This window comes from Molothrus ater, chromosome 5 (assembly GCF_012460135.2).
Source record: "Molothrus ater isolate BHLD 08-10-18 breed brown headed cowbird chromosome 5, BPBGC_Mater_1.1, whole genome shotgun sequence".
Taxonomy (NCBI): Eukaryota; Metazoa; Chordata; class Aves; order Passeriformes; family Icteridae; genus Molothrus; species Molothrus ater.
The window spans coordinates 57,307,692-57,329,643 of NC_050482.2; the positions used below are offsets into that span (position 1 = coordinate 57,307,692).

At 41.0% G+C, this 21,952-nt stretch overlaps 1 protein-coding gene across 1 annotated transcript in view; it reads right to left on the bottom strand.

Annotated features, from left to right (window-relative positions):
- Positions 1 to 17,592, bottom strand: part of BMAL2 (basic helix-loop-helix ARNT like 2) — a 32,287-nt gene extending 14,695 nt beyond the window's left edge. The window contains 8 exon segments of the mRNA XM_036405019.2: positions 571 to 650; positions 2,324 to 2,481; positions 4,942 to 4,980; positions 7,783 to 7,818; positions 9,068 to 9,215; positions 17,352 to 17,465; positions 17,468 to 17,555; positions 17,557 to 17,592. Coding sequence (XP_036260912.2) covers positions 571 to 650; positions 2,324 to 2,481; positions 4,942 to 4,980; positions 7,783 to 7,818; positions 9,068 to 9,215; positions 17,352 to 17,465; positions 17,468 to 17,555; positions 17,557 to 17,562 — 669 coding nt within the window. The 5' untranslated portion in view covers positions 17,563 to 17,592.
- Between the last annotated feature and the right edge of the window lie 4,360 nt (positions 17,593 to 21,952).

Here is a 21,952-nt window from a genome sequence, read left to right on the forward strand (position 1 = left end):
ACCAAACGAGGCCTTCAACCACACATAGCTCAAGTTTCTTAAAGACATATTTGGCAAAAGACCAGCTACAAAACAGCTTCTTTTGGGAGCCACTCACAAATCTTGGCAAAGCATTGTTGCAGCAAAGGAAAAAACCCACAAACCTAGCTGTGAATGAGGTGTGTGGGTTTATGATGAAGTGTGCAAACAAGAGGGAGGATTTTATCTCAGGTATTTTGTGCACCTTTTGCAAAGTACATCTTTAAAATGTCCATTTTGGTAGGGCAGCCAACAACTGTGAGGACGTTCCTGCATAATTGGCAGCATTCTCTGCAGTTGCATGAAGATTTTTTAGAATGGATGTATTAAACAGGCAGACTGTACACAGATTATTGTCCCTTCCAGGGCTGCTGCCTGCCATGCTCCCAAACCATCCCTGCATACCATCATGAAAGCCTGGGTAGCGCACAGAGTATAATCAGTACAAGAAAACACTTGCCTGAAGGAAATGATGGGAGAAAAAGCACTGTCCAACTAAAAACTCAAGCTTTAACAAGGACATGATTTGTCTGAGAGTTTCCTTCCACTTACCCTAAGGATTAACTGTCGCAGTTCATCATCCTTCAGAAATGAAGGTTTATACCGGACTTCTGAGTAGGAGCTACTGGAACCTGGAAAATGGGTGATTCACAGAGATCATGCCAAAAGTTACATTTTAAACTCACTTTTAGCAGAGGTATACTTGTTATGTCTTTTAGAATTTTCTCTATGACCCCAACAGCTGAATTAAAAAAAATAATTCAAGGCTCAAGAAATACTAAAAATAAAATTAAAACAGATCTCAAACATAACTGGTAATGAAAACAGATACACATAACTGGTTTTTTTTCTTGCCCTTTATTAACACAAACCAAGCAAACTTCTGTTCAGATATCATTAATGTACTGCAAGAGAAATGGTATTAGGAGAAGTGAATTTTCTAGAAACATTTCATAGGTATATTTCAGACCTCTTAACTAAATTCTCCTTCCTGAAACAGAATAATTCCAATATTATCAATTATCTTTTGGCATTAATAATGCTTCATTATTACTATAAAGCCAACAATCAAAAACCCAAACTATTGTAGTTAAATTGAATGTCTCACTAAATATAGTGAGACTGACTCACTGCATGTACTGTTCTAGCACCCATGGCAAGTACTCTGTAAATTAATTTTTGTTCATTACACTTTTATCCATTAAATTTTTTTTGGTGTTACATTTTTTGCAACAGTTGAACATTTCAGCCAATTTCATAACGCGCTATAACTCCACATATTATATTGTATTCTCTTAAACCATTTGTTTTGAGGTAAATACAACTGTGCTGGGTGAAGTCCAGCATTAACATCCTGTTGTTAAAATACAAATGCTTGAGCTGAAGATTTCTTGTTTAAACTGCAAGTGCAGTTACTGTCCTGCTGGTTTACATTATTTCCTGCTGGTTCACATGACTTCATGCAGACTCTCAGTCCTTTAGAAAAACCTCAAAACCCTTTACACCTAAGCCATTTCTATGATTTTATTACTGCCAAGGCAGCAACTTAATTAATTTTCTACACTTCTTTGACCCAAAACTAACTGGGTTCTCCTTAGACCTGTTTATTCATAATCAGCAGGTTTTGCAAGGCAGAGGGTCTTTGATCTTTGCTTAGAGTTGACCAAATTATTATTCTGAAACAGTGGTGCCAAAACACCTAAATGTTCTGTGCAGCTGATACAAGTTGCACATTGCAGAGTTTATTTGGATATATTTTTTCGGGGGAGAGGGGAAAAAAAAAAATCCAAAAACCTAGCAATAGCAAAAGGAGACCAAAGAATATTTCCTGGGCTGATCCTCACACTAAAGCGTTCCCTAAGATCCATTATTAACTTTCTCAGCTGACTGGGCTATCAGTAGTTTCTGTTTCTTGCTACTACCTACCATGTGAGGGTTTTTAAGACTTTAATGCAATCAAACTCATTGACCATTTTGTTAAATTATTTTCTGTCTTGCAATCTTCCTTTTGACTCCTGTACCTTCTAAAAAGGATCAAGGAGTAACCCAAGAGCAAGGCATGCCCTGAGCAGACAGGAAATATCAGAAACTGAAGGGTGGCTTTTTTTCTGCTCTACTAAGCAAAAACTTAAAATTACATTCTGACAGCTACAGACATGTACATTTAAACGAGGAGCAGACTCGGAACTAAATACAGTAAGGAAACGTAAAATAAAATACTCTTGGTTTATTTAAAACCTGGGAAGATACACACAACAACTCCTACTAGAACAAGGATTTACAGGATGATGTTTCCCAAACTCACCTTTTAAAGACTTCAAGTGCTGCACAGCCATCCGTAGCACTGTGAGCTTGTCCAGCTTTCGGGCCATGGGATTGCACTGTGGTATCATGGCAGACAATTCCTCTATCAAATTATTCATTTTGTCTCTTCTTCTTTTCTCTGTCTGACTGTGAGCCTCTCTAAGATGAAAAATTATTTTTAAAGAGTGATGTAGGACACATGACTGTCCCCATAATATTCAATTTCATTTTGGGAATGAAACTATCACCAGTAGTACTGCACTGAAGCAGTTTTTCATATGCTACTTGTATTGGACAATTGAATTGGATTCACTTCAACAAAGATGAAATGGTCCCAATAATAATGGGAAATACTGAGGAGAAGAGATATCCCAAGCAACAATTTGATTATATTTGGCAGGAACAAGAGGTCATGAAGACTTCTAGAAGTTACACTTTTCTTGTGACCCTTGCCATGCAAGTGATGACTTGGACACCTCAGTGTATCCCAGAGAACTCTTGATGTCATTGGGAATCAATGAAAGACATTCCTGCTCCCACCTCTGCCTGGCCTGTGTAACTAAGACAGGGTGTTCATTCTGCTGCCCTTTAAGAAACCCCACAGCAATAAACATTACTTTTCCACATGCTTCTAAGAGATGGAGTGGAAACTGAAAAAAAAAAGTTGTGCCTTGTGTAATTGACCAGAAGTATCTCAGAAAGCTTTCCTGATAAGGTGGTACAAAGGCTGTCTCAGGTTTCCTCTCTTGGTAAGCCTGTCAAGAACTCAGCCACAGAAAGAGCTTCTCTTCTCAGTGAGTTTTCATCAGAAAACTCCTTCTAGGGCACATGGCTGCACATCACAAGTGCATTTATAGCTCAGGTCACCTTTTCTTTACTTCTTTCTAGTGCACTATGTCAGCTTTTCAGCCCATCTCCTCCCCTCTAACACCCTCCAGCAGATCAAGGAAAGTTTCATTCACTCTCTTCCTCCTTACCCAGAAGACAGGCCAGCCACTCAATTAAAGCCCAGAAGATTTTTCTTTCTGATAGAGGCCAGACACAGTAGTATAGTCATGCAAAATGAGGAATAAGTTTTGGTTAACTGATCTCCAAAACTTTTCCTTGTAGGCATACTGCAACGGAAGCTATTAAAGGCAATAAAGTTAACTACACCTGGCCTGTTGAGAAAGAGCAAAGTACAGTTTTAAAGATCTACCTGAATACTATTTTTACTATTTTAATTTTTTTTTTCCAAAAAAAAAAAAGCCTTCACCTCACAACTAATTCTGGGTCATTCTGCCAAGCAGTTAGCTTTTCTCTCTCAAAAGCCTTCTACGAGATTTAATTTTTTGAGTTATGCTTACATCTATGGGTTCACCCAACTCTTCCTTTATGTCACGTAAGAACAATCAAGTAATATCCTGGGTATGCTCCTTGAACTGTGAACTTCAGGAAGACAGATACATGCATTCCAGGAAAGGGAACAACCTTCCACATCTCTGAGGGTCAATAAGGAATTATAAAAAAACAGTCAGGTGGGTGCAGAAATTCAGGGGATGACTGAATGATTGAAAAAGCCTTCTGTTGCTTGCCACAGCCACAAAGGCAAAAGGGAGAAAAGCAGGTTCCACAATATGCTAGAGACAAATAATACTGGAAGGAGATAACTGATAAGCAAACCTCCAGACACTTTTGTACTGATTCTTTTTCTCTCCAACTAATGCACCAAAAAGTCAGGAAAAAAGTTAACAATACCACACAGAAGCCATTAAAGCAATGTACTACAATCTTATAGAGCAATCTGGAACACTGTGAAGAAAAAATAATTTTTAAGTGAAACTGTAAATATATCTTGGAACATTTTAGTTTCTTTAATTTTGTTTCAATTACAGGAACACTTCATAATTACTAGCTAGCATACTATATAAATAATACTTCTGACAGCATGCTGAGTGCATTATGTATTTCTGGTTTGACATCTCTGCTCACATGAAAAATGAAAGACTTATTTTTAAATCAACTTTACAGCACAGCTCTGGTTTTACTACGTGGTTTGTCTGTAGTTTAAAATATTTGTTTGGCTGAACTGTGGTCACACAACATTTCAAATCTTGCAAGTGCTCTATGTGAATTTCAGTTTATGTGAATTCAAAGTTCAATGGCAAATCTTGAATAATTCCCTACACAAAAGCTTGTTATAGAACAAAAAATCTTTGTTGTGCTTTAGCCAAATCCATTTCCATGTTGAATAAATTCTAAATACCTCCAGAAGCAGACAAATCTAGAAAAAACAATTCTCAAATTCATACAGATGAAGGATCAGCTCCTTACACGACTTGAGTGTACTGCATTTAATTCTCACCTTAAAAACTTCAACCTCATGTTTTTGCTAAACCAACTGAGATATCCTGCAGCAACTTTTACCAAAATTATTAGCAAATAAAATCCTCAAGGAGGCTTTAAAAATTACTGTACATTTAGCAAGGAAAAGGAAAAGCTTACTGTTAAATGTTTGATAAAGTTTCAATGAATGTTATCCACAAACTCATATTTTACTATTTACTACTATTTTACTTATATTTTACTACTTAATTTCAGTCTTCACTAGCAAAACATATTTCTATTGAAAATGAGTACCTGAAATCTTTTACTTTAACATGTTCTTCATCTTCACTCCTAGAAAAAACAAGATACAGAGTTTTACATTACATATTTAATACTAGGCACTTCTTTCCTCCCACAAATTCCAGAAGATAGAAAAATGCTACAAATTTACTGTGGCTCCAGCAAAAGCAAACCCACAAAATCTCTCAACCATAACTGACCTAGCAAGTGATGCATAACAGAAAGAGACCAGAGCACAACTGGCAATATTCACAGTTGTGTGAACATATTAAAGGGATGGTTCATAGTTCTGGGGCTTTTTTTATTCTGGAGACAACAACATTACTGGCACACTCAAATAACTTTAGACTAGACTTGATTTTATTTTTTTGTTTCAAGTTTTATAAGATAAATTATCTATTAATGTTTTTATTTCTCATATCTTATTGCCAAGTTATAAAATAAGCAATCCTAAATTACATTTAAAAAAACCCAAAAAACCTAAGCTATTTTCCATACCCTACAACAATGACTGGGAAGTCATAAAGTAATAAAACTGTAAATGAAACACAGTCTTAAGTGTCTGCAGCACAATAAACACTCTGCAAGAGGAAACTATAAAGGATGATTCAAACAAGGCAATGAGCTTTTCTTTCCCTATGCTCACTGCACTGTTCCCCACTCTTTGTGAAGAACTCATGGCCTTGATACCATGAGAATCAAGAGGAGAGGCCAAGCAGGCAGCAGGTGTCTCCCACAAGGAAACTGAAGCAGGAGGATCCTTGGAGATTACAGCTTCAGGAAAGGTGCCAAAAGCTGCTGCCACCTGTAACTGAGCACTGAACCCAGTGAGGATCCAGAAGCCAAACTAACAAGGCAGAATCTGGGATTTCACTGGAACCCAGCAATCTTCTAGACAGTCTGAGAAACCCAAACACAGGAGGAGGTTTGGCTCACAACACCCCAAGACTTTCATTCACTGAAATTGTTTCAGATTTAGACAAGTTAGCAATAACTAATATTGTCCTTCCATTTTAAAATAAACTTACCAGAAATATCCATATACTGTGAATTCCAACAGAATTCACATTCAACGACCATAAGGGAAGAGGTAAGGAGGAGCCACACCAGCTGCAATGCAGCATGTGCCCTATTAATTAACTTTCCTTCTCCCTCAGGAGCTCCACTTGGGGAAAAAATCTAGCACAAATTTGCTGCTCAAGCAATCAGTCCTAGCCTTCAATGGATTTTTATAGCCTCTGTCCTAACAGCTGTGGTGTTGCTGATATGAATAGCTAAATTAAAACCACCTTGACTACATGAACAGAGGGTGAAATTCTACTTTGTGGCTATATTGTGGGTATATTTAATTGGCACTATAAAGGACAGAATGGGGATCAATCAGTAAAAATAAAGAACACCAGCTTTTCTCTACTTTCTCAATTGATTTATTAAATATACTTCCCCATTTCTTCTAAAATGGAAGCATATGTTTTAAAGGCAGAAAAGGTGGGGTTTTTAGTCACACTTTTCATGATGAGCACTATGGAAAAAATCCACAAAGAAACAACCAATTTAACCCCAAAGAAAGATTTTTACACTCCTCTTTAGGCTATGTACCAAAGAGTGACTTCTCTGCAGAAAAGGACCTGGAGGTGCTGTCTGAGAGCAGGCCCAGTTCAAGGCAGTCAGAGGGCAAAGCACATCCTGGGCTTATCAAACACCAGATGGGCAAAGAGGTGATTGTCCTGCTGTCCTCAGCACTGCTGTGCCTTCACTGGGAATATTGTGTGCACTTCTGGGCCCCAAAATGTGAGAAGGTGTTTGGTGAAGATGGGAAGGTCCCTGAAGGAATTCAGAGAAAGGCAACAAAGCTGATGAAAGGGATAGAAGGAATGTCCTGTGGGGAGTGGCCAAGGACTCCTGGTTTGTCTAGTTTGGAGAGAAGGAGGCTGAGCCACCTCCTTGCTCTCTGCAGGTTCCTGAGGAGGGGAAGTGCACAGAGAGGTGCTGAGCTCTTCTCCCAGGTACCCAAGGAGAGGACACATGGGAATGGTTTAAAAGCTGTGCAGGGGAGGTCTGGACTGGACATTAGGAAGCATTTCCGTACCAAGAAGGTGGGGAAACATGGGAACACCTCTCTTCCTGGAGAGGTGGTCAATGCCCCAGGCCTGTCAGTGTTGAAGAGGCATTTGGACAATGCCCTTTACAATGTGCCTTAACCTTTGGTCAGCCCTGAAGTGCTCAGGCTGTTGGACTGGATGATCATTGCAGGTCCCTTCCAAGGGAAACAGTTCATTCTATAAAAACACTGCATGGCTACTTACAAACAAATATTACCCAAGTAAGGTATCTTTTTCCAGATACAGAAAAAGAAAATGCAACAAAGTAACCATGTAATTAACAACCCTCCTGGCACATATATTCCACAAAGGGTTTGCTTATGCTGCATAGCCACCTTGTAACAGCATTATTTTAACACAGTTATCATAGTTGTAATTTTAAAAACACCTTAAAAGGTAACAACTAACAAAAATGTTTACATTCACCAATCGTGGAAGAATATGAGAATATTTCCTTCGCCTCCCTAAGTCTTCTTATTGAACTGGCACTTTTCACTCCTTCCCACTCTAAACTTCAATACTAACAAGTTTGGTAAGAGCATCATCTTAGAAAGAACTATCAGGAACCTTTAACATTGAATGGACCTGTCCATCCTGTTCCTTAACTAAATGTTTATCACCTTGTGCTGTACACAGACCTGCCCTGGGATGAAGCACTCCTCAAGGAACCCCACAGCTCATCTAGGCAAACAGCAAAGTGTGACAAGTTCACAGAACTCAAAACAGAAATGGATTCATTCATAAAAGGTACCTTTTCTGAGGATCACCATCAACTTCAACTGTATCCCTGCAGAAACAGATCACAATGTAAGTAAAATGGAGTTTGAAGCACAACAAGATGACTTGATAGACCCAAAAAAACAAAGTCACAGAAAAAATTTAATGGTAACTCCACTTGATAGGTTATTTTCAGCAAGATCATTAGTCCTAGAATCTAATCACTAATTCTTATTAGCCAGTACTTCTTCAATTAATTTTTCAACTTGGACAATAATTTTTTTTTATCTGAGAGATACCTCAGGGGATCATTACCCTCTGATGATCCAAACCTCAGGGGAACATTACCAAGAAACCAACACTTTTACTGAGCAGGTAAAATCAAAAAGTGATACTGAAAAAGAATGGAGACTATTTTTTTTCCCCAGAAACTAACATATTGCTGGAGTTTTCAGTTATCCCCACAATACACTTGAATCTCCAAGTTGGCAATTACATCAACACCCACAGTACAGCTACTGCAGATCAATGGACTACATATGGGAGAAGCAGTGATTAAAGAGCTTTAATAATCACAAATACATGTACATCTCCTATTCTCCACCTTTTTAAACATGGATATTCTGCACTAGCTTAGAGATAGTAGTACTGCACTACACCTGCACCTTGTGTCCCTTACTTCTGCCTGATTTACAAAACTTTGAACACATCACTTTTTTGATTAACTGGCATCTTTTTGACAGTTATAGAACAGGATAAAACAGTTGACAGTGTCCCCTCAGCAGTCAGGTATGACCCACTTGAAAGGAATGAGCACTACAAGAGGACAGTCCCCATTTTTAGGTTACAGGTCTGTCTCCACATTTAAGGAAATGGCTGCTCTGGTCACTGAAGCAGCAGTTCTAGATTAAACAATTCAATCAATAATCTTGTCTCATGCTTGAAGGTAAAATTCTAGTATGTGCCTGGGAAACTTCAAGCAACTTAAGAACTTGCTTTTACTAGTAGGCAAAGAAGAAAAAAAAACCTTAAAAATTAGGATTGAAATTTCAGCATTAGAGGCACATTATCCAGACACTTCAGGCCAGGAAATGGCATTACAGAATCCTCCCTATATCCCTTGGATTTAAGGATTATTTTTTCTATTTTTAATAATCGGGGACTGTCAAAAACCACATTTGGAAGACATTGTAAATGTAATGGTAATGAACAAAGGAAAGAGGATTAGAAAGGAGGGAGGAAAAGGAAAGACAGCGACCATGTTGCACAAACAACAGACAAGTGTCTCAGGTTGAGACATGGAGATTTGACTCACTTACTGGTTATCAGAATCACTTCCCTTGCGTTTCCTTGGGATGTCAGGCAGGGCAGCATTGAAAGCAGTGGTGCTGGCAGCCTTGGGGACAGGATTCATGAGGCTGGGCCCTCCGCAGGCCACGCACGGGCTCCCATCCACTGAGAACTTGTCTGGCAGCGAGAATACAGGCTCAGTGTCCAGCAAGAGCTGCAGCACTCTGCATCCACTCTCATCCCCACTGGGACAAAAAGCTGTCTGTGTGTGGCTTCTGTGTCTCTGACACAACAAGCCAAGGCTGCACTGCCACAAGCCAAGTCCAGCAAAGAGTGCACACCTTCCCACAGTGCTGCAATGATCTCACCAACCCAATCAACACACCAAGGCAACATAGAACAGCTCTCCCCTCACACAACCTTTGCACTTCAATTCCCCCCACCTCAGACATCCTGCTGCAAGATCACCAGCTGTGCCATTTGACAGCAGATCAAAATACTGTGGCTCAAACTAAATGAAAATTAAAAAGACATTGTGAACTGTTTTTTAATCAAGTGGGATATCCAAAAAATGGAAGTTTGCTATAATCATATTCCTGACACAAAATCCACAATTACACAGAACATCTGCCATGGAAGTTGGAAGAGCCTCAAAAACTTGTCAAGTCCCCTTCACAATTCTCCTCTTAAGGAAAACTGTTGTTTCTGGAAAGGACAGAAGAGAAATCACAAGCCAAAGCAAACCTAGCAACGTAGTGGGAAAGGAGAACAGTCTCAAGGAACATGAGCACTATTACACTGTTTTTCTGTGTCAATGCAGCTATCACAAAGAATCACCCAGCTGATGTTTAGGCAAAGAGCCAGATTTAACTCTGCTTCAGCAAATGCACGAACTCCTTTAGGCGTCATGTGCCAGTGAGGACAGATGAGAGATGAAGAGATGTCATTTAAGGAAGTGAGCATCTCCTGCTTCTAGCAGGCTGCAAAAACCAAGAGGATTACTTTGAAAATCCAGCAAGAAGAAAATCTGGACAATTTCTTGTGAGCCTTCTCTCTTTTTTTGCATTTGTGCTGTTTGCAAAAATGTAGAAATATGCAAAAACAATGATACAAATGATATTTTTTCCCCCTCTTAGATGTAAACACATCTCACACCAGAAAAATGACCTTCTAGGTTTTCATTTGGTGTTGGAATACAGCTCTGGTGAGTTAAATGAAAATAGGCTAATACTCCAACAACAGCTTGCCTGGTCTTCCACTAATCCTCTCTCTATCAAATCAGACAACACAAAGTCAGCCCCTGTTTTATTTTAGAAAGCTCTTTAACTCATTAAGTCACACAGGAAGTTTCAAAAAAAAGAGATAAAAACAAAGAATCAACAAATACTTGACAAATACGTGACAACCTTTGGACAACTATGACCCCAAGAAAATCTAGTTATTTCAAATGCACATCAAATTCAAATTAGGGATATTAAAAATATATTAAAGAAATTACATTATAAATACTATAAGTATTTCTATAAGACAGTGGTAGCTGTCTGAAATATTTTTATGATGAGTCTCCTTAAAAGTTTCATTTGATATTTCTGTTATTAACACAATTCCAAAACAAACAAAAAATGCTGACAGATGCAAAGGAATTGTTTATTTAAAAGGAGCAGTTTTAATTTGCCCAGGTCAGAGCATCCTATAATTCCTGATTAAGCTATTGAAGTATAATCAGTCTTGATGAATATTCATAAAAGAGTACTTACTAAACAGCAACCTACATGGTTCCAAGACCAGAATGCCTTCAGCACAACAGATCCTTTCGTCCTGGAACAAAGCAGGACAGCACAGACCCACTGACCTAAATACTGCTCTGCACACAGATGGCCAGCCTGCTTTCCAAACACTTCCCTTTAAAGGAACAAAATCCAAGGCCTCTTTTACAGGTTTTCCAATTTCTCTTCAATATCATTAAGCAACTAGGTTTTTTTCCTCACACCCAAGCAACAATTTCTGAATACTGCAGTTATCTCTTCTACCTTTACTAACAACACCCATTTTCATTATTCTTAAGTGAGAAAACAAAATATATTCAGATTACCAGTAACAGTGACCTATTAAGAACTTCCACACTACAATTATTAGGTGATAAATTGAATCCTTAACACTATCCCTGGGACAAACTAAACGCCAGTATGATGGGTGGCTGATCTTGGACAAAAATGTAAGGTTAAGAATCTGTACTGATCCCTGACATGCTCAGCATACAGCTTATAGTCTTTATATATATATATATATATATATATATATATATATATATATATATATATATACACTATATACATATATATATATATACACTATATACACACATATATATACACATATATATCTATTCTTAAAAAGCCCATGAACCAAACCCAAATCCCCCTCAACATTGCAAAAGAAAATAAACAGAGAAATAAATTTAACGCTTCAGAACAACCAAGCATAGCTGAACAGTGATTATGTGGAGTTAAACAGAAGTGAACAAATCTTTTTAATACCTATCACTCACTGAGCAAGAAGTGGGCAGAAACAGCTCCTAAAGCCAAGGCAGCTTTGAGAAGCCAGGAAGGGTGATGGAAAATAATCTCTGAGGGCTCCATAAAGGCCATCATTATGATACTGGGGGATTCCAGGGTGCTCACTCTCTCCCTGGAGTGCCCCAACCTTGTGTAGGCTGTGCTGAAAGATTTCCTTCCCTCTCTGGCTATACTGCTGTGGGAGAGCTGAATAATGAATTTCACAATCTTTAGGTTCACAAAAAGAATGGTCTAGAATGTACCCCAAAAACCAGGATGGGCTTCGACGATCAGAAAAAGTTGGATTTTTACCTGTCATTTAAGCACCTGGCTGAATTTCTTATACTTGCATTTTCTGTGAATATTTTCATACCACTGGCATCACAACAAACACCTCTAAACACACATGAAGGAAACTGAAATAATTCCCAATTTCATAGCACACTTGCTTCATGAGAAATAATATCCAGAAAGACCAATCTTTATCACAAGTTGATGTTTCTATAAAACCAAAATCATTAGTGAATTCTAAAACTACTAGAAACAGTTTAAGTCAACTAGAGATGTTTTGTTTGACCACCCTAAAGGCTGTTATTCACACTAGTCTGGTTTGCAAGCCAAATAAAATTCCAGCTGAGAAATGACATTTTTATTACTGTTCATTCCATTGCTAATGCCCTGGAATACTGATAACCAGATTTTAATGGCGAGTGAACAGTTCCTCAAATACATGTCTATTATAATCTATGTCTGTCTCTCAGCATTAAGCCTATATGCTTATCTATATTACAAATCAAAAATATTTTTAAAGCATATTATGCACATTGGGACAGATTAAAATAACGAGAATAATACAGGAATTCCTCCACTGGAATTATTCCCTCTGTGAAAAAGCAAAGACCATCCAAACAGTACAAACACATATGAAAGATAGCTCCTTCCCAGTAAGTGTATGTGAAATGAAAAAACTGTTAGTTGAACACTCATTTTAGTGTGTTTCATAACTGGGCAAACAAAATATTTAAGGGATGGTTATCAATACATACTTCTTGTAACAAAAGCATCCCCTACTCTTGTGTTTTTTCTACATGGAAAAGAAATAATAATTAGAGTCCCCAAGGGGCTGGCAAAGAAGGGAACAACTGCCAAGGAGCTGCATGAAACTACTGTTTGGGGGGAGATACAAAGACAAACAAAATCAGCCATATTCCTGTGTCAGCAAAGTTTCTGTGTCAATCCCATCCAATGCATTGAGAAACAAGGCTTGGGAGACTCCACATTTTTACAATTACTGACAATAATATTTTCTAATCCCATGTCACATTCCTGAGCTGTTTTCACGACCAACAGTTTTAAGGTTTTCAATTCCTAAGCAAACATAAGCTTATATAAAAGGTTTATGGCCAAACTCCACCAGTCATAAAAAGGGAAATTCATGTGAACCAATAATGATGTCCACATCTGAAATAGCCATTCTGATCCCTCTTGAAGGAAGGAAGACATTTCTAGGGTGATTCATCTCTCCCCAGAATAGATTCCTACATTTGGCTAGATGAAATAAAACAGTTCTAGGGTGATTCATCTCAATCTAAAATAGATTCCTCCAGTTGGTTAGATGAGATACAGCCCAAGAGTGCCTATCTCTAGTCAGTAATTACACAGGGACCAAAGGAACTGCCTCAGACTTGGACATCTAAAGATAAGTGAGATAAAACCCACCCCAAGTACAGAAATATCACACAATTATTAAACCTAAGAGCTGCAGACAGCACCTGTTTGCATCACATGCAACAAGTTCAAGCCCAAGACAGGCTTTCCAAATTATTGGCCTAATTATGCACTACCTCAACACCACCCACCCCTATCAGAGGTTGTTTTTCTGTCTAGGTTTGCAGGATACATATTAGCAGGATACTCCAAAAATCAGCAGGAAGATACAAGTCATGTAGCATTAATAAATTAATTAAAAGAGCTGTCAGTCAGCCCTCATTTATTAGCCAGTTTAAAAAAGAACATCCAAATTCAGCTACCAAGATATTACACTAAAATGGGCTTGAAATAAAATATCATTAAAGAAGTACATTTATAAAGCTTATGGTGACACTTTCCATAGTCTGGGAATAAGTGAGTCTTGGAGAAATGTGGTAGCTCTGCAGCTAACTAAATTAATAATGTGTTAGCACTGGCACAACCTTTCCAAAAATAAGGAACTTTTAATCCAGCTTCCTATTTTGAAACACTTTCAAAGGAAAGGAGAAGAGGCTGCTTTGAATTCAGATTTCTAAGATCACGAATACCACAGACTACTAAAATGTGTATTTCCCAAAGGTGTGTATGTGGTATGCACAAAACCCTCCAGCCAGGAATCTGAGCTCTGTCAATTTTCAAGAACTCCAAATTCTGTGGTAAGCCCGTGTGAAGTGGCACCTGAGGGTTCTGCAGCCCAGCCAGAGCAGTTCCTTTTAGACCGTAAAGTTCTGTCACAATCAACATAATTTTTTTGTGGGGTTTATTTTTGTTGGGGTTTTTTTGTGGGTTTGTTTGTTTGTTGGTTGGTTGGGTTTTTTGTTTGTTTGGGGACTTTTTTGTTTGTTTTTTTTTTTTTTTTTTAAGATGTGAGACAAAGCAGCTCTGCTGGGAGGAAAGGCTGAGGGAATTGGAATTGTTCACCCTGGAGAAGAGAAGGCTTTGGAGTGACCTCATTGTGGCCTTGCAGTGTCTGAAGGGAGCCCACAGGAAAGATGGAGAGAGACTCCTGACAAGGGGGAATGGCTTCACACTGACAGAGGCAAACAACTCCACACCATGTGAATGGTTTTATTTTACTATGGAGTTAAATTTCTAAACTTTTTGTTTATTTAGTGAATTCTTGCTGCAGAGATTCATTAGAGAGGGTGACAGTGACACACACAGCCTGCACACGTACAGGAGTGTATGAGAAAGAAGGTTACAGGTGCTGTGACATCAGCCTAAGGTCCTGCACATCTGAAGACCTGTACAACAAAGAACCATGTTTTCTACACATAGCTGAGAGTTGTACTAAAAATTCTTTGAATTTATCTATTTTAGACCTTTAAAACAGGCCAGGAAAAGCATTTTCAAACTTATAGCAAGTCTGGCATCAAGCTCATCACCTACAGTACCTCGTATTGAAAGCTGGGACAACAATCTTTGGAATGAAGTTCTGAAAACAGTAGAAATGTATGGACTAAAGCAGCTTATTCTTTCCCCAAATTTTATAAGCATGTGCAATGCAGGAGCAAGATACAGAGAATTTAGTAATGAAAGCATCTTATGAACAACACTATCCAGAGAATAAACTCTTCTAAGAACATTGGATTTGGTTTTAATCTCACAAAATGAAAAAAGGAAAAAATTAAAGCACTCTGAATTACATACATTTAAATCAAATAATAACACAAGCAAATGATTGCTCTCTGCATCTATTTTTACTCATTTTTATTACCTGGAAGAGAAGCAGTCAAAATCACGACTTACCAGTTAAATGACACATTCACTTAACAGATTTCAAACACAAAATATTTGGCCAAATCTATCAGTGTATTAAAAGATAAAATAAGGCAGGAGCCAGCTAATGAAAAGCTCCTCCCCAAGGCCTGGAAAGGGTACCCTGTTTTCCCAGGCACTTTCATGTTCGCACCAGGTAGAAAGCACTGATAGGAATCAGGAGTCTCATATATCATAGCTCATTTCTGGGAAAAACAACGAACAAACAAAAAGCAAACCACAAATCCTCTCCAATTATATACTCCTAGAAAAATGGTGGACAGTTGTTTTCTTGTAAGTTTTGGAATCATATGATTGCAAAATGCTGAGTCCTATCAAGTGAGCTGCAGAACTTCCATGGTTTTAGCTGGCCCTGCAGTCCAAACAGGGAATTTTCAAAAGTCCACAATGATTCACTTCCAAAATCACCCACTATATTATTTCTTCTTACAATGAATTTGATTCTTGGATGTGAAATGTCCAAGAGTTAGAGTTTGAGTTTAGAGTTTGTTTTTCATAATGGGCAAATGTACCAACAATAAGGTGTACATTCAAGTGGAAAAAAAACCACCCTAAAAACTACTAGGCAGGCAGGTAAGTTTAGTGTGGCCATATCCCACAAACAATTTAGATACTTTTGTCTTAAAAACAAAGAAGCTCAAAACTTGTTTCTTTAAAACCACTAAAAGAACAGGTATAAACATAGGCACCAGAAGAAAGCAGGGATGGGGGTTAATCTCACAGTAAAACATGAAAGCCTGTGGTTCACGGATTTCCCAAATCTACTTGTAAATGGAAATGCCAGTGCATTTGGGGGTTTCTTCGTTTTAATGATTTTCTCTCCTCTCAGTATATGCATGATATAGAAACAATGTATCTTAAGTTTTAAGCGCAGTTGAGCAGACTGCAAAAGCACTACAAAACCCCCCCCCACCACCACCACCACTTTGTTTTCAAACACTACATTATTTGCCACAGAATTTTACAACAGTATTTAAACAATCAAGCAGCACAGACAGAAAAACGTCAAGGATTTGAGACAACAAGGATCCCCACATACATTAAAGCACACACAACCCAATAGGCATTTAGAAAACAACTACTAAACCTAGGAGAATTGGTGCTAACTACACAGAGCTGCAGTGATGGCTCAGGAGGGATCGGACCATTTGTGTTTCCCCACACCCCGTGCAAAACGCTCCCTTCTACTCGTTTCCAAGCAGAAACACGAGCAGCAGCTGGTAGTTTACAACCAGCCTTGATTTAGTATCAGAAACTTATGATTAAAAACACGGAAAGATCAAACCTTGGTCGCCATACAAGCGTGGGCACACATATACACACAGAGAAAAGCCAGAATCACTATACCTAAAATACTAAATTATGTTTACCTACCAAAAAAAAAGAAAAATCATACTAGAGTTTTAGGAATGCAAGGCTACGTGTGTACGAGAAACAGAGAACTACAAACTTAGTTAAAGAAAAAAACAAAAAAAAAAACCTCCCAAAACCCCCAGATTTTTAGTGCACATGGCATCAGTATGATGACACATCTGTCACACCAATACAGCACAGTGACCATTACACAGGCAGATGCCAAAGGGACGGTGCCAGGCTCTTGTCACTGCTGCCCAGGGACAAGGAGCAATGGCCACAAACTAAACACAAGAAGTTCCACCTCAGCCTGAGGAAGAATTTCTGCACACTGAGGGTGGCAGAGCCCTGGAACAGCTGCCCAGGGAGGGCCTGGAGTCTCCCTCTCCGGGGACATTCCAGACCCACCTGGACATGCTCCTGTGTCACCTGCTCCAGGTGACCCTGCCTGGGCAGGGGGGTGGATCGGACCATCTCCAGAGCTCTTTTCCAACCCCATTCCGTGATTCTGTTTCCGTGTGGGCGCTCCAGGTACCTCTACTGAACTCCACCGAGCGGGAACAGCGAGCCAGGAGCGCCCAGCGGGAATGAGCCACAAACGCGGGCGGCCCCGGAGCGGCACCGGGCACAGGAGCGGCCCCGAGCGCTCTCACGGAAGGACGGCAGTGCCCCACGGGCACCAGCCCCACAACAACACTCGCCCGTGCCACATCACCGGGGCGGGCGGGAGGGCTGACAGACGGACAGACAGACACAAACAGGCAGACACACCCCACACACGGAACCCGCCATCGCCCCCCACGCACGGAGCAACGCGCGACAGGGGCGAAGGGGACGGGGCGCGCACCGCCCGCTCCTCGGGCGGACCCGCTCCCACCTTCCGCCGCCCGCCGCTCCTCCTCGGCGCCCTCGGCGCTTCCCGCTCCTGCTTCGGCCATGGCGGGCGGCCCCGCGCCCCGCTCCACAGCGCCCCCGGCACCGCCGGCATGCAGGGGGTGAGCTGAGGTGAGCAGAGGAGGAGCCGCCGGCGCCGGGGAGGGACCGCGGGCTGCCCCGCCAGCCGCCCCTCAGCGCCCCCGCCCCGCCATGTTCCCGCCCCGGCCCCGCGCCGCCTCTCGCGAGATGTGCGGCGGTGGCGGTGGCGGTGGCCGCGGCGCCGCGCTCCCCTCACGGGGGCCTCGCCGGTCGGGCTCGATCCCCGGCGAGCCCCGAGCTGCAGGGACAAGTGCAGTAACTACTCGAGAGACACAGCGATGGCTTATTTCAGAGCTGCACGAGCCTGGGTGCTCTGTGGTGATACCGCAAATACAGCGCAGCCGCCGGGCTTTTCATGCCATTTTTATACACGGAAATTCAGAGTAAGTTTCCAAGCACAGCAACTCTTTTAGGCTTGTTTAGGATTTTCCATCTAAGTTTCCATGCAGCCGACTTCTATGCATGTCTTCACCCGGGCAGGGTCTTTTTGACATATAGACGTGATGGACTTGGAGTATTTTGCCAAGTTAGTAATGTATACACAGACATACATCAGCACTGATTTACTACATCCTTAAAACATGTTAGTTCCAGGATGTCCTTGTGTAAGGGATGCTGACAGCTGCCTCTTCCACTGGTTAGATCTCCATTCTTGCTGGTTAGGCTTGGAAATAGAGAAAGATCTTACATGAAAGAATATCCTGATCAGATAGTGGTCAGAGAGCAGTCCCATCTATCAGTGAAAAGTAGCATAAAATAGGGATAACTTTCACAAGTGTGCTGAAGTGTGTGAGCAGAGCTGTAGCTGGTTTTTGGCAGTACCAGGAGCACACTTCTGAAGTGAACCTGCCCGTCACGGTGCTCTGGTTCACACCCTGGAGTGCTGGTGTGAGCGAGAGGTGCTCCTTGAGCACAAAGACCTCAAGGTGCACCTGCAAAAGATTAGTGTGTTCCAGCTATTCCCAGGCATTCCTTCCCTCCAGCAGATCCCACTAGAGCCTATTAAATGAAATGAAACCTTTACAACACAAATGGACATCAGCAGTGCCTCTTCCATGTGACAGAGCCTCTGTCACTGTCCTGCTCCGTGTTGGTGCAGCCTGTGCCCACTCAGTTCCACTTGCAGCTGTGACAAAAGAGGCTTTTGCTCAGGCACACAAATCCAGTGAGATTGATCCACAGCCACCTCTATGGGCTGCACAGGTGCTGCTTCGCTTTGTTAGGGCATCACAATATAAGAAAAATCTAAAGCTCTCAGAGAATGTCCAAAGTAAGGTTATGGAGATGATGCTGAAGGGCCTGGAGGGGAAGCCACACATGGAGCAGCTGAGGGCACTAGGTCTGTTCAGCTGGAGAAGAGCAGACTGAGGTCAGAGCTCACAGCAGTTCTGCAGCTTCCTCACGAGGGGAAGAAGAGGGGCAGGCTCTGATCTCTGCTCTGTGTGACCAGGTACAGGACCCAGGAACGGCTGGAGCTGGGTCAGGGCAGGGTCAGGGTGGGTATCAGGGAAAGGTTCTTCCCCCAGAGGGTGCTGGGGCACTGAACAGGCTCCCCAGGAATGGTCACGGCCCCAAGGCTGCCAGAGCTCCAGGAGGGTTTGCACAGCGCTCTCAGGGATGCACAGGGTGGGATTGTTGGGGGGCCTGTGCAGGGCCAGGAGTTGGACTTCAGTGATCCTTCCAACTCAGGATACTCTGTGATTCTATGAACTCAGGCATGGGGGAACCTAAAGTACAGATGGTTTTGCTCACCAGTGAGGCCAGAGCTGCAGAGTTGGTGACGTGTGTGTGGAGGAAGCTCCTTCTGCAGGTGTTCTTCTCCCACTGTTCTGGGGGCTTTTCCCTGTTATTAGTATGGGGATCCTGTGGAGCTGGCAAGAGTAGCTGTAATATTTTGCAAAGGATATTATGTTCTTTAATCCTCAGTTCTAGTAGTCACTGTCTAAGTTAAAATTTATGTCTTTAGAGCTGCAGAAAAGGAATCAGTTTTTTCAGATCTACGGGCAGACTCTTGAATAAAAACACCCTTTGCTAAAAGTAAGAAAATGTGACTAAATACACAGGAAAAGGCAGCTGGGATCAGTCTCTTCTCCCAAGTAAAAAGCAGTAGGATGAGAGGGAACAGCCTCAACCTGTGCAAGGAAAAGTTTAAGTTCAACATTAGGACAAAATTCTTCATTGAAGAATTGGAAGTCTGTCAGGAAAGTGGTGGAGTCACCAACCCCAGAGGTATTTAAAGCATGTGTGGATGTGGCACTAAGGGATATGGTTTAGTGGTGGATTTGGCAGTGCTGAGACTCGGTGAGACTCAATGATCTCCAGGGTCTCCTGCAGGCAAAATGATCCTGTGATTCTAAGGGCTTGAGAAAGTAAATCCTCACAAAACACTGCAAGCCAAATGCATTCAGATTCCTATGAATTTCATGTAATGTGGTGGAAAATCTGCAACTCACCTAGTTAGGTAGAGTTGGGGGGAGAAAAAACCAACTAGAAAACAAGGATGTGTTCCCTTCATAGCTTTCAGAGATGAAGGCAGAATGCACTTGTCTGAACTCCAAAATATAATCTTGAAGATAATTCCTCAGACACAATCCTGAACTCCATTTGTGACATCTTTTATAATTGGAAGCTCCCAGCACATTTCCCATTTGATGTGGAAGCTCCTTGTCTGTGTGGGAGCGAGCAGCTCAGCATCTTGCCCATGGCAGAGCCCAAGGGTTAGAGCACGTGGAAGGAGTGGGTGCATAGCTCTGACAGAATATTCCAGGGAAGAGGCCAGGGAATCATGGCTCCCAGCTGGGGATGCTGCTGAAGAAATCCCATGGTACTTCTGTGACAGTCTCAATGCACACTTCTTCATGGGGTGCTTTTTCCCCTTGGAAATCTGACTTTTCATTTTAGAGATTTATGTTCTATGTAATCCCACTGTTACTACTGCAAATATATCTATATATGTATGTATGTGTATCTCCATCATGATGGGTTCATCTGGTCTTGCAGAGTTTGCATTGAACAGAACGAATTACAAACCCTTTCTGCCCTAAATGAAATAAAAAACAGAAAAACAGAAGGGAGATCTAAAAATCAGTTAAGATGCTGTTGCTGTCTTTGAAAAACTGTTAGCATTAATGCACACTTATTTTATTCATATACCACAACTGATACTGAGAAAATTTTTATGGATTTATTCCCAGGAAGCTTAAATGTCATCTTTTGTCCTGCTAAAATAATGTCTTGCCCCAGTTTTGAAGCTGGGAGCTCCCTCCCCCAGGTTTGCATCATCAGTGGACACCCAAATGCTAAGGGGATTTCAGAAGTGAGTCAGCCACACTGACTGAAAATGTTTCAGGGACTCAGGAACCACCGAAAATTGAAAATGGCTGTTGTTATGAAGTTCAATGAGTTAAACATTTAAATAGTTCCCCAAAACTGTTTTAACAAGCTTAATAGCTAAACAGCTATTAAATACAAACTCTTTCCACATGGGAACATTAATGAGGATTTAAAATCTTTGGTTTATTTTTTTTAACTGACTCACTAGAAACAGAACTACTGTACCTGATTCACATTTTGTTTCATATTTTTTAGTGCAGTTGCAATTCACTGCGGAAGTTCTTGGCACTAGGTCAGAAAATCAGATCAGTCTCTTGGCAGTATTTCTGCCTGTACTCCTCCATGGTCAGTGTCATGTCAGCCAGCACTTGGATAATTCCTACACACATAAAGGGCTGCCAGATCATTAGCACAGATCTGAGACATCATTTATTAGACTCGTTTCTTATTCAAAGGTGATGATTGGGCTCTTTGCTGAACCTTTAATACATGCCAGTAACTGGTGTTTATAGCACAGTTTGCCTCCAGTCTTGGCAGAGCAGGATCCCAGTTTATGTAAGGCACTGATTTTGAGTAGGCCACACTTGATATTTTTGCCCCATTTTAAGGTGAGCACTTTCTCTTGAGTAGCTTTCAGCAATAAAATAGGGAACAGAATGCTTTATGTAAGCCACAGATAGCCTCTTTTCTCCAAACAACTTATACAACAACGTGCTAAAGGGGTAAAAATAACAATCAAACCTCGGGGCAGTTAAATAATAGCCTGAGATTGAGCAGTTAAAGTGTCTGTATTATTCCTCCTTTTTTCCTCTTCAGTTACATCCAAAGCATAGCATGTCTCAGCTGTTTCCCAGGACGTGGCAAATGCTGTCCCAGTGATGTGCATTTCTTTGTGTATTTGCTGGGGCCAAGCTGGCCCTACACACACCTCACTGATGAGAGGGAACCTCACTGGGAGAGGGAACACTGGGAGTCACTCTCCATTATTAGGGTGACTTGTGTTACTTCTCACAAAAACACCCCTGGGTGACTGCTTGGGGAGAGCCAGAGAATTTTTTTCTGCTGAAACTTAATAGCAGGAAACTGAAGTGACCCAGCTTTGTAAGTCCAAACAGAGATTTTTCATAACCTTCTCTCCAGAACACAAATGTTTATGGTTTCCCCTCAGAC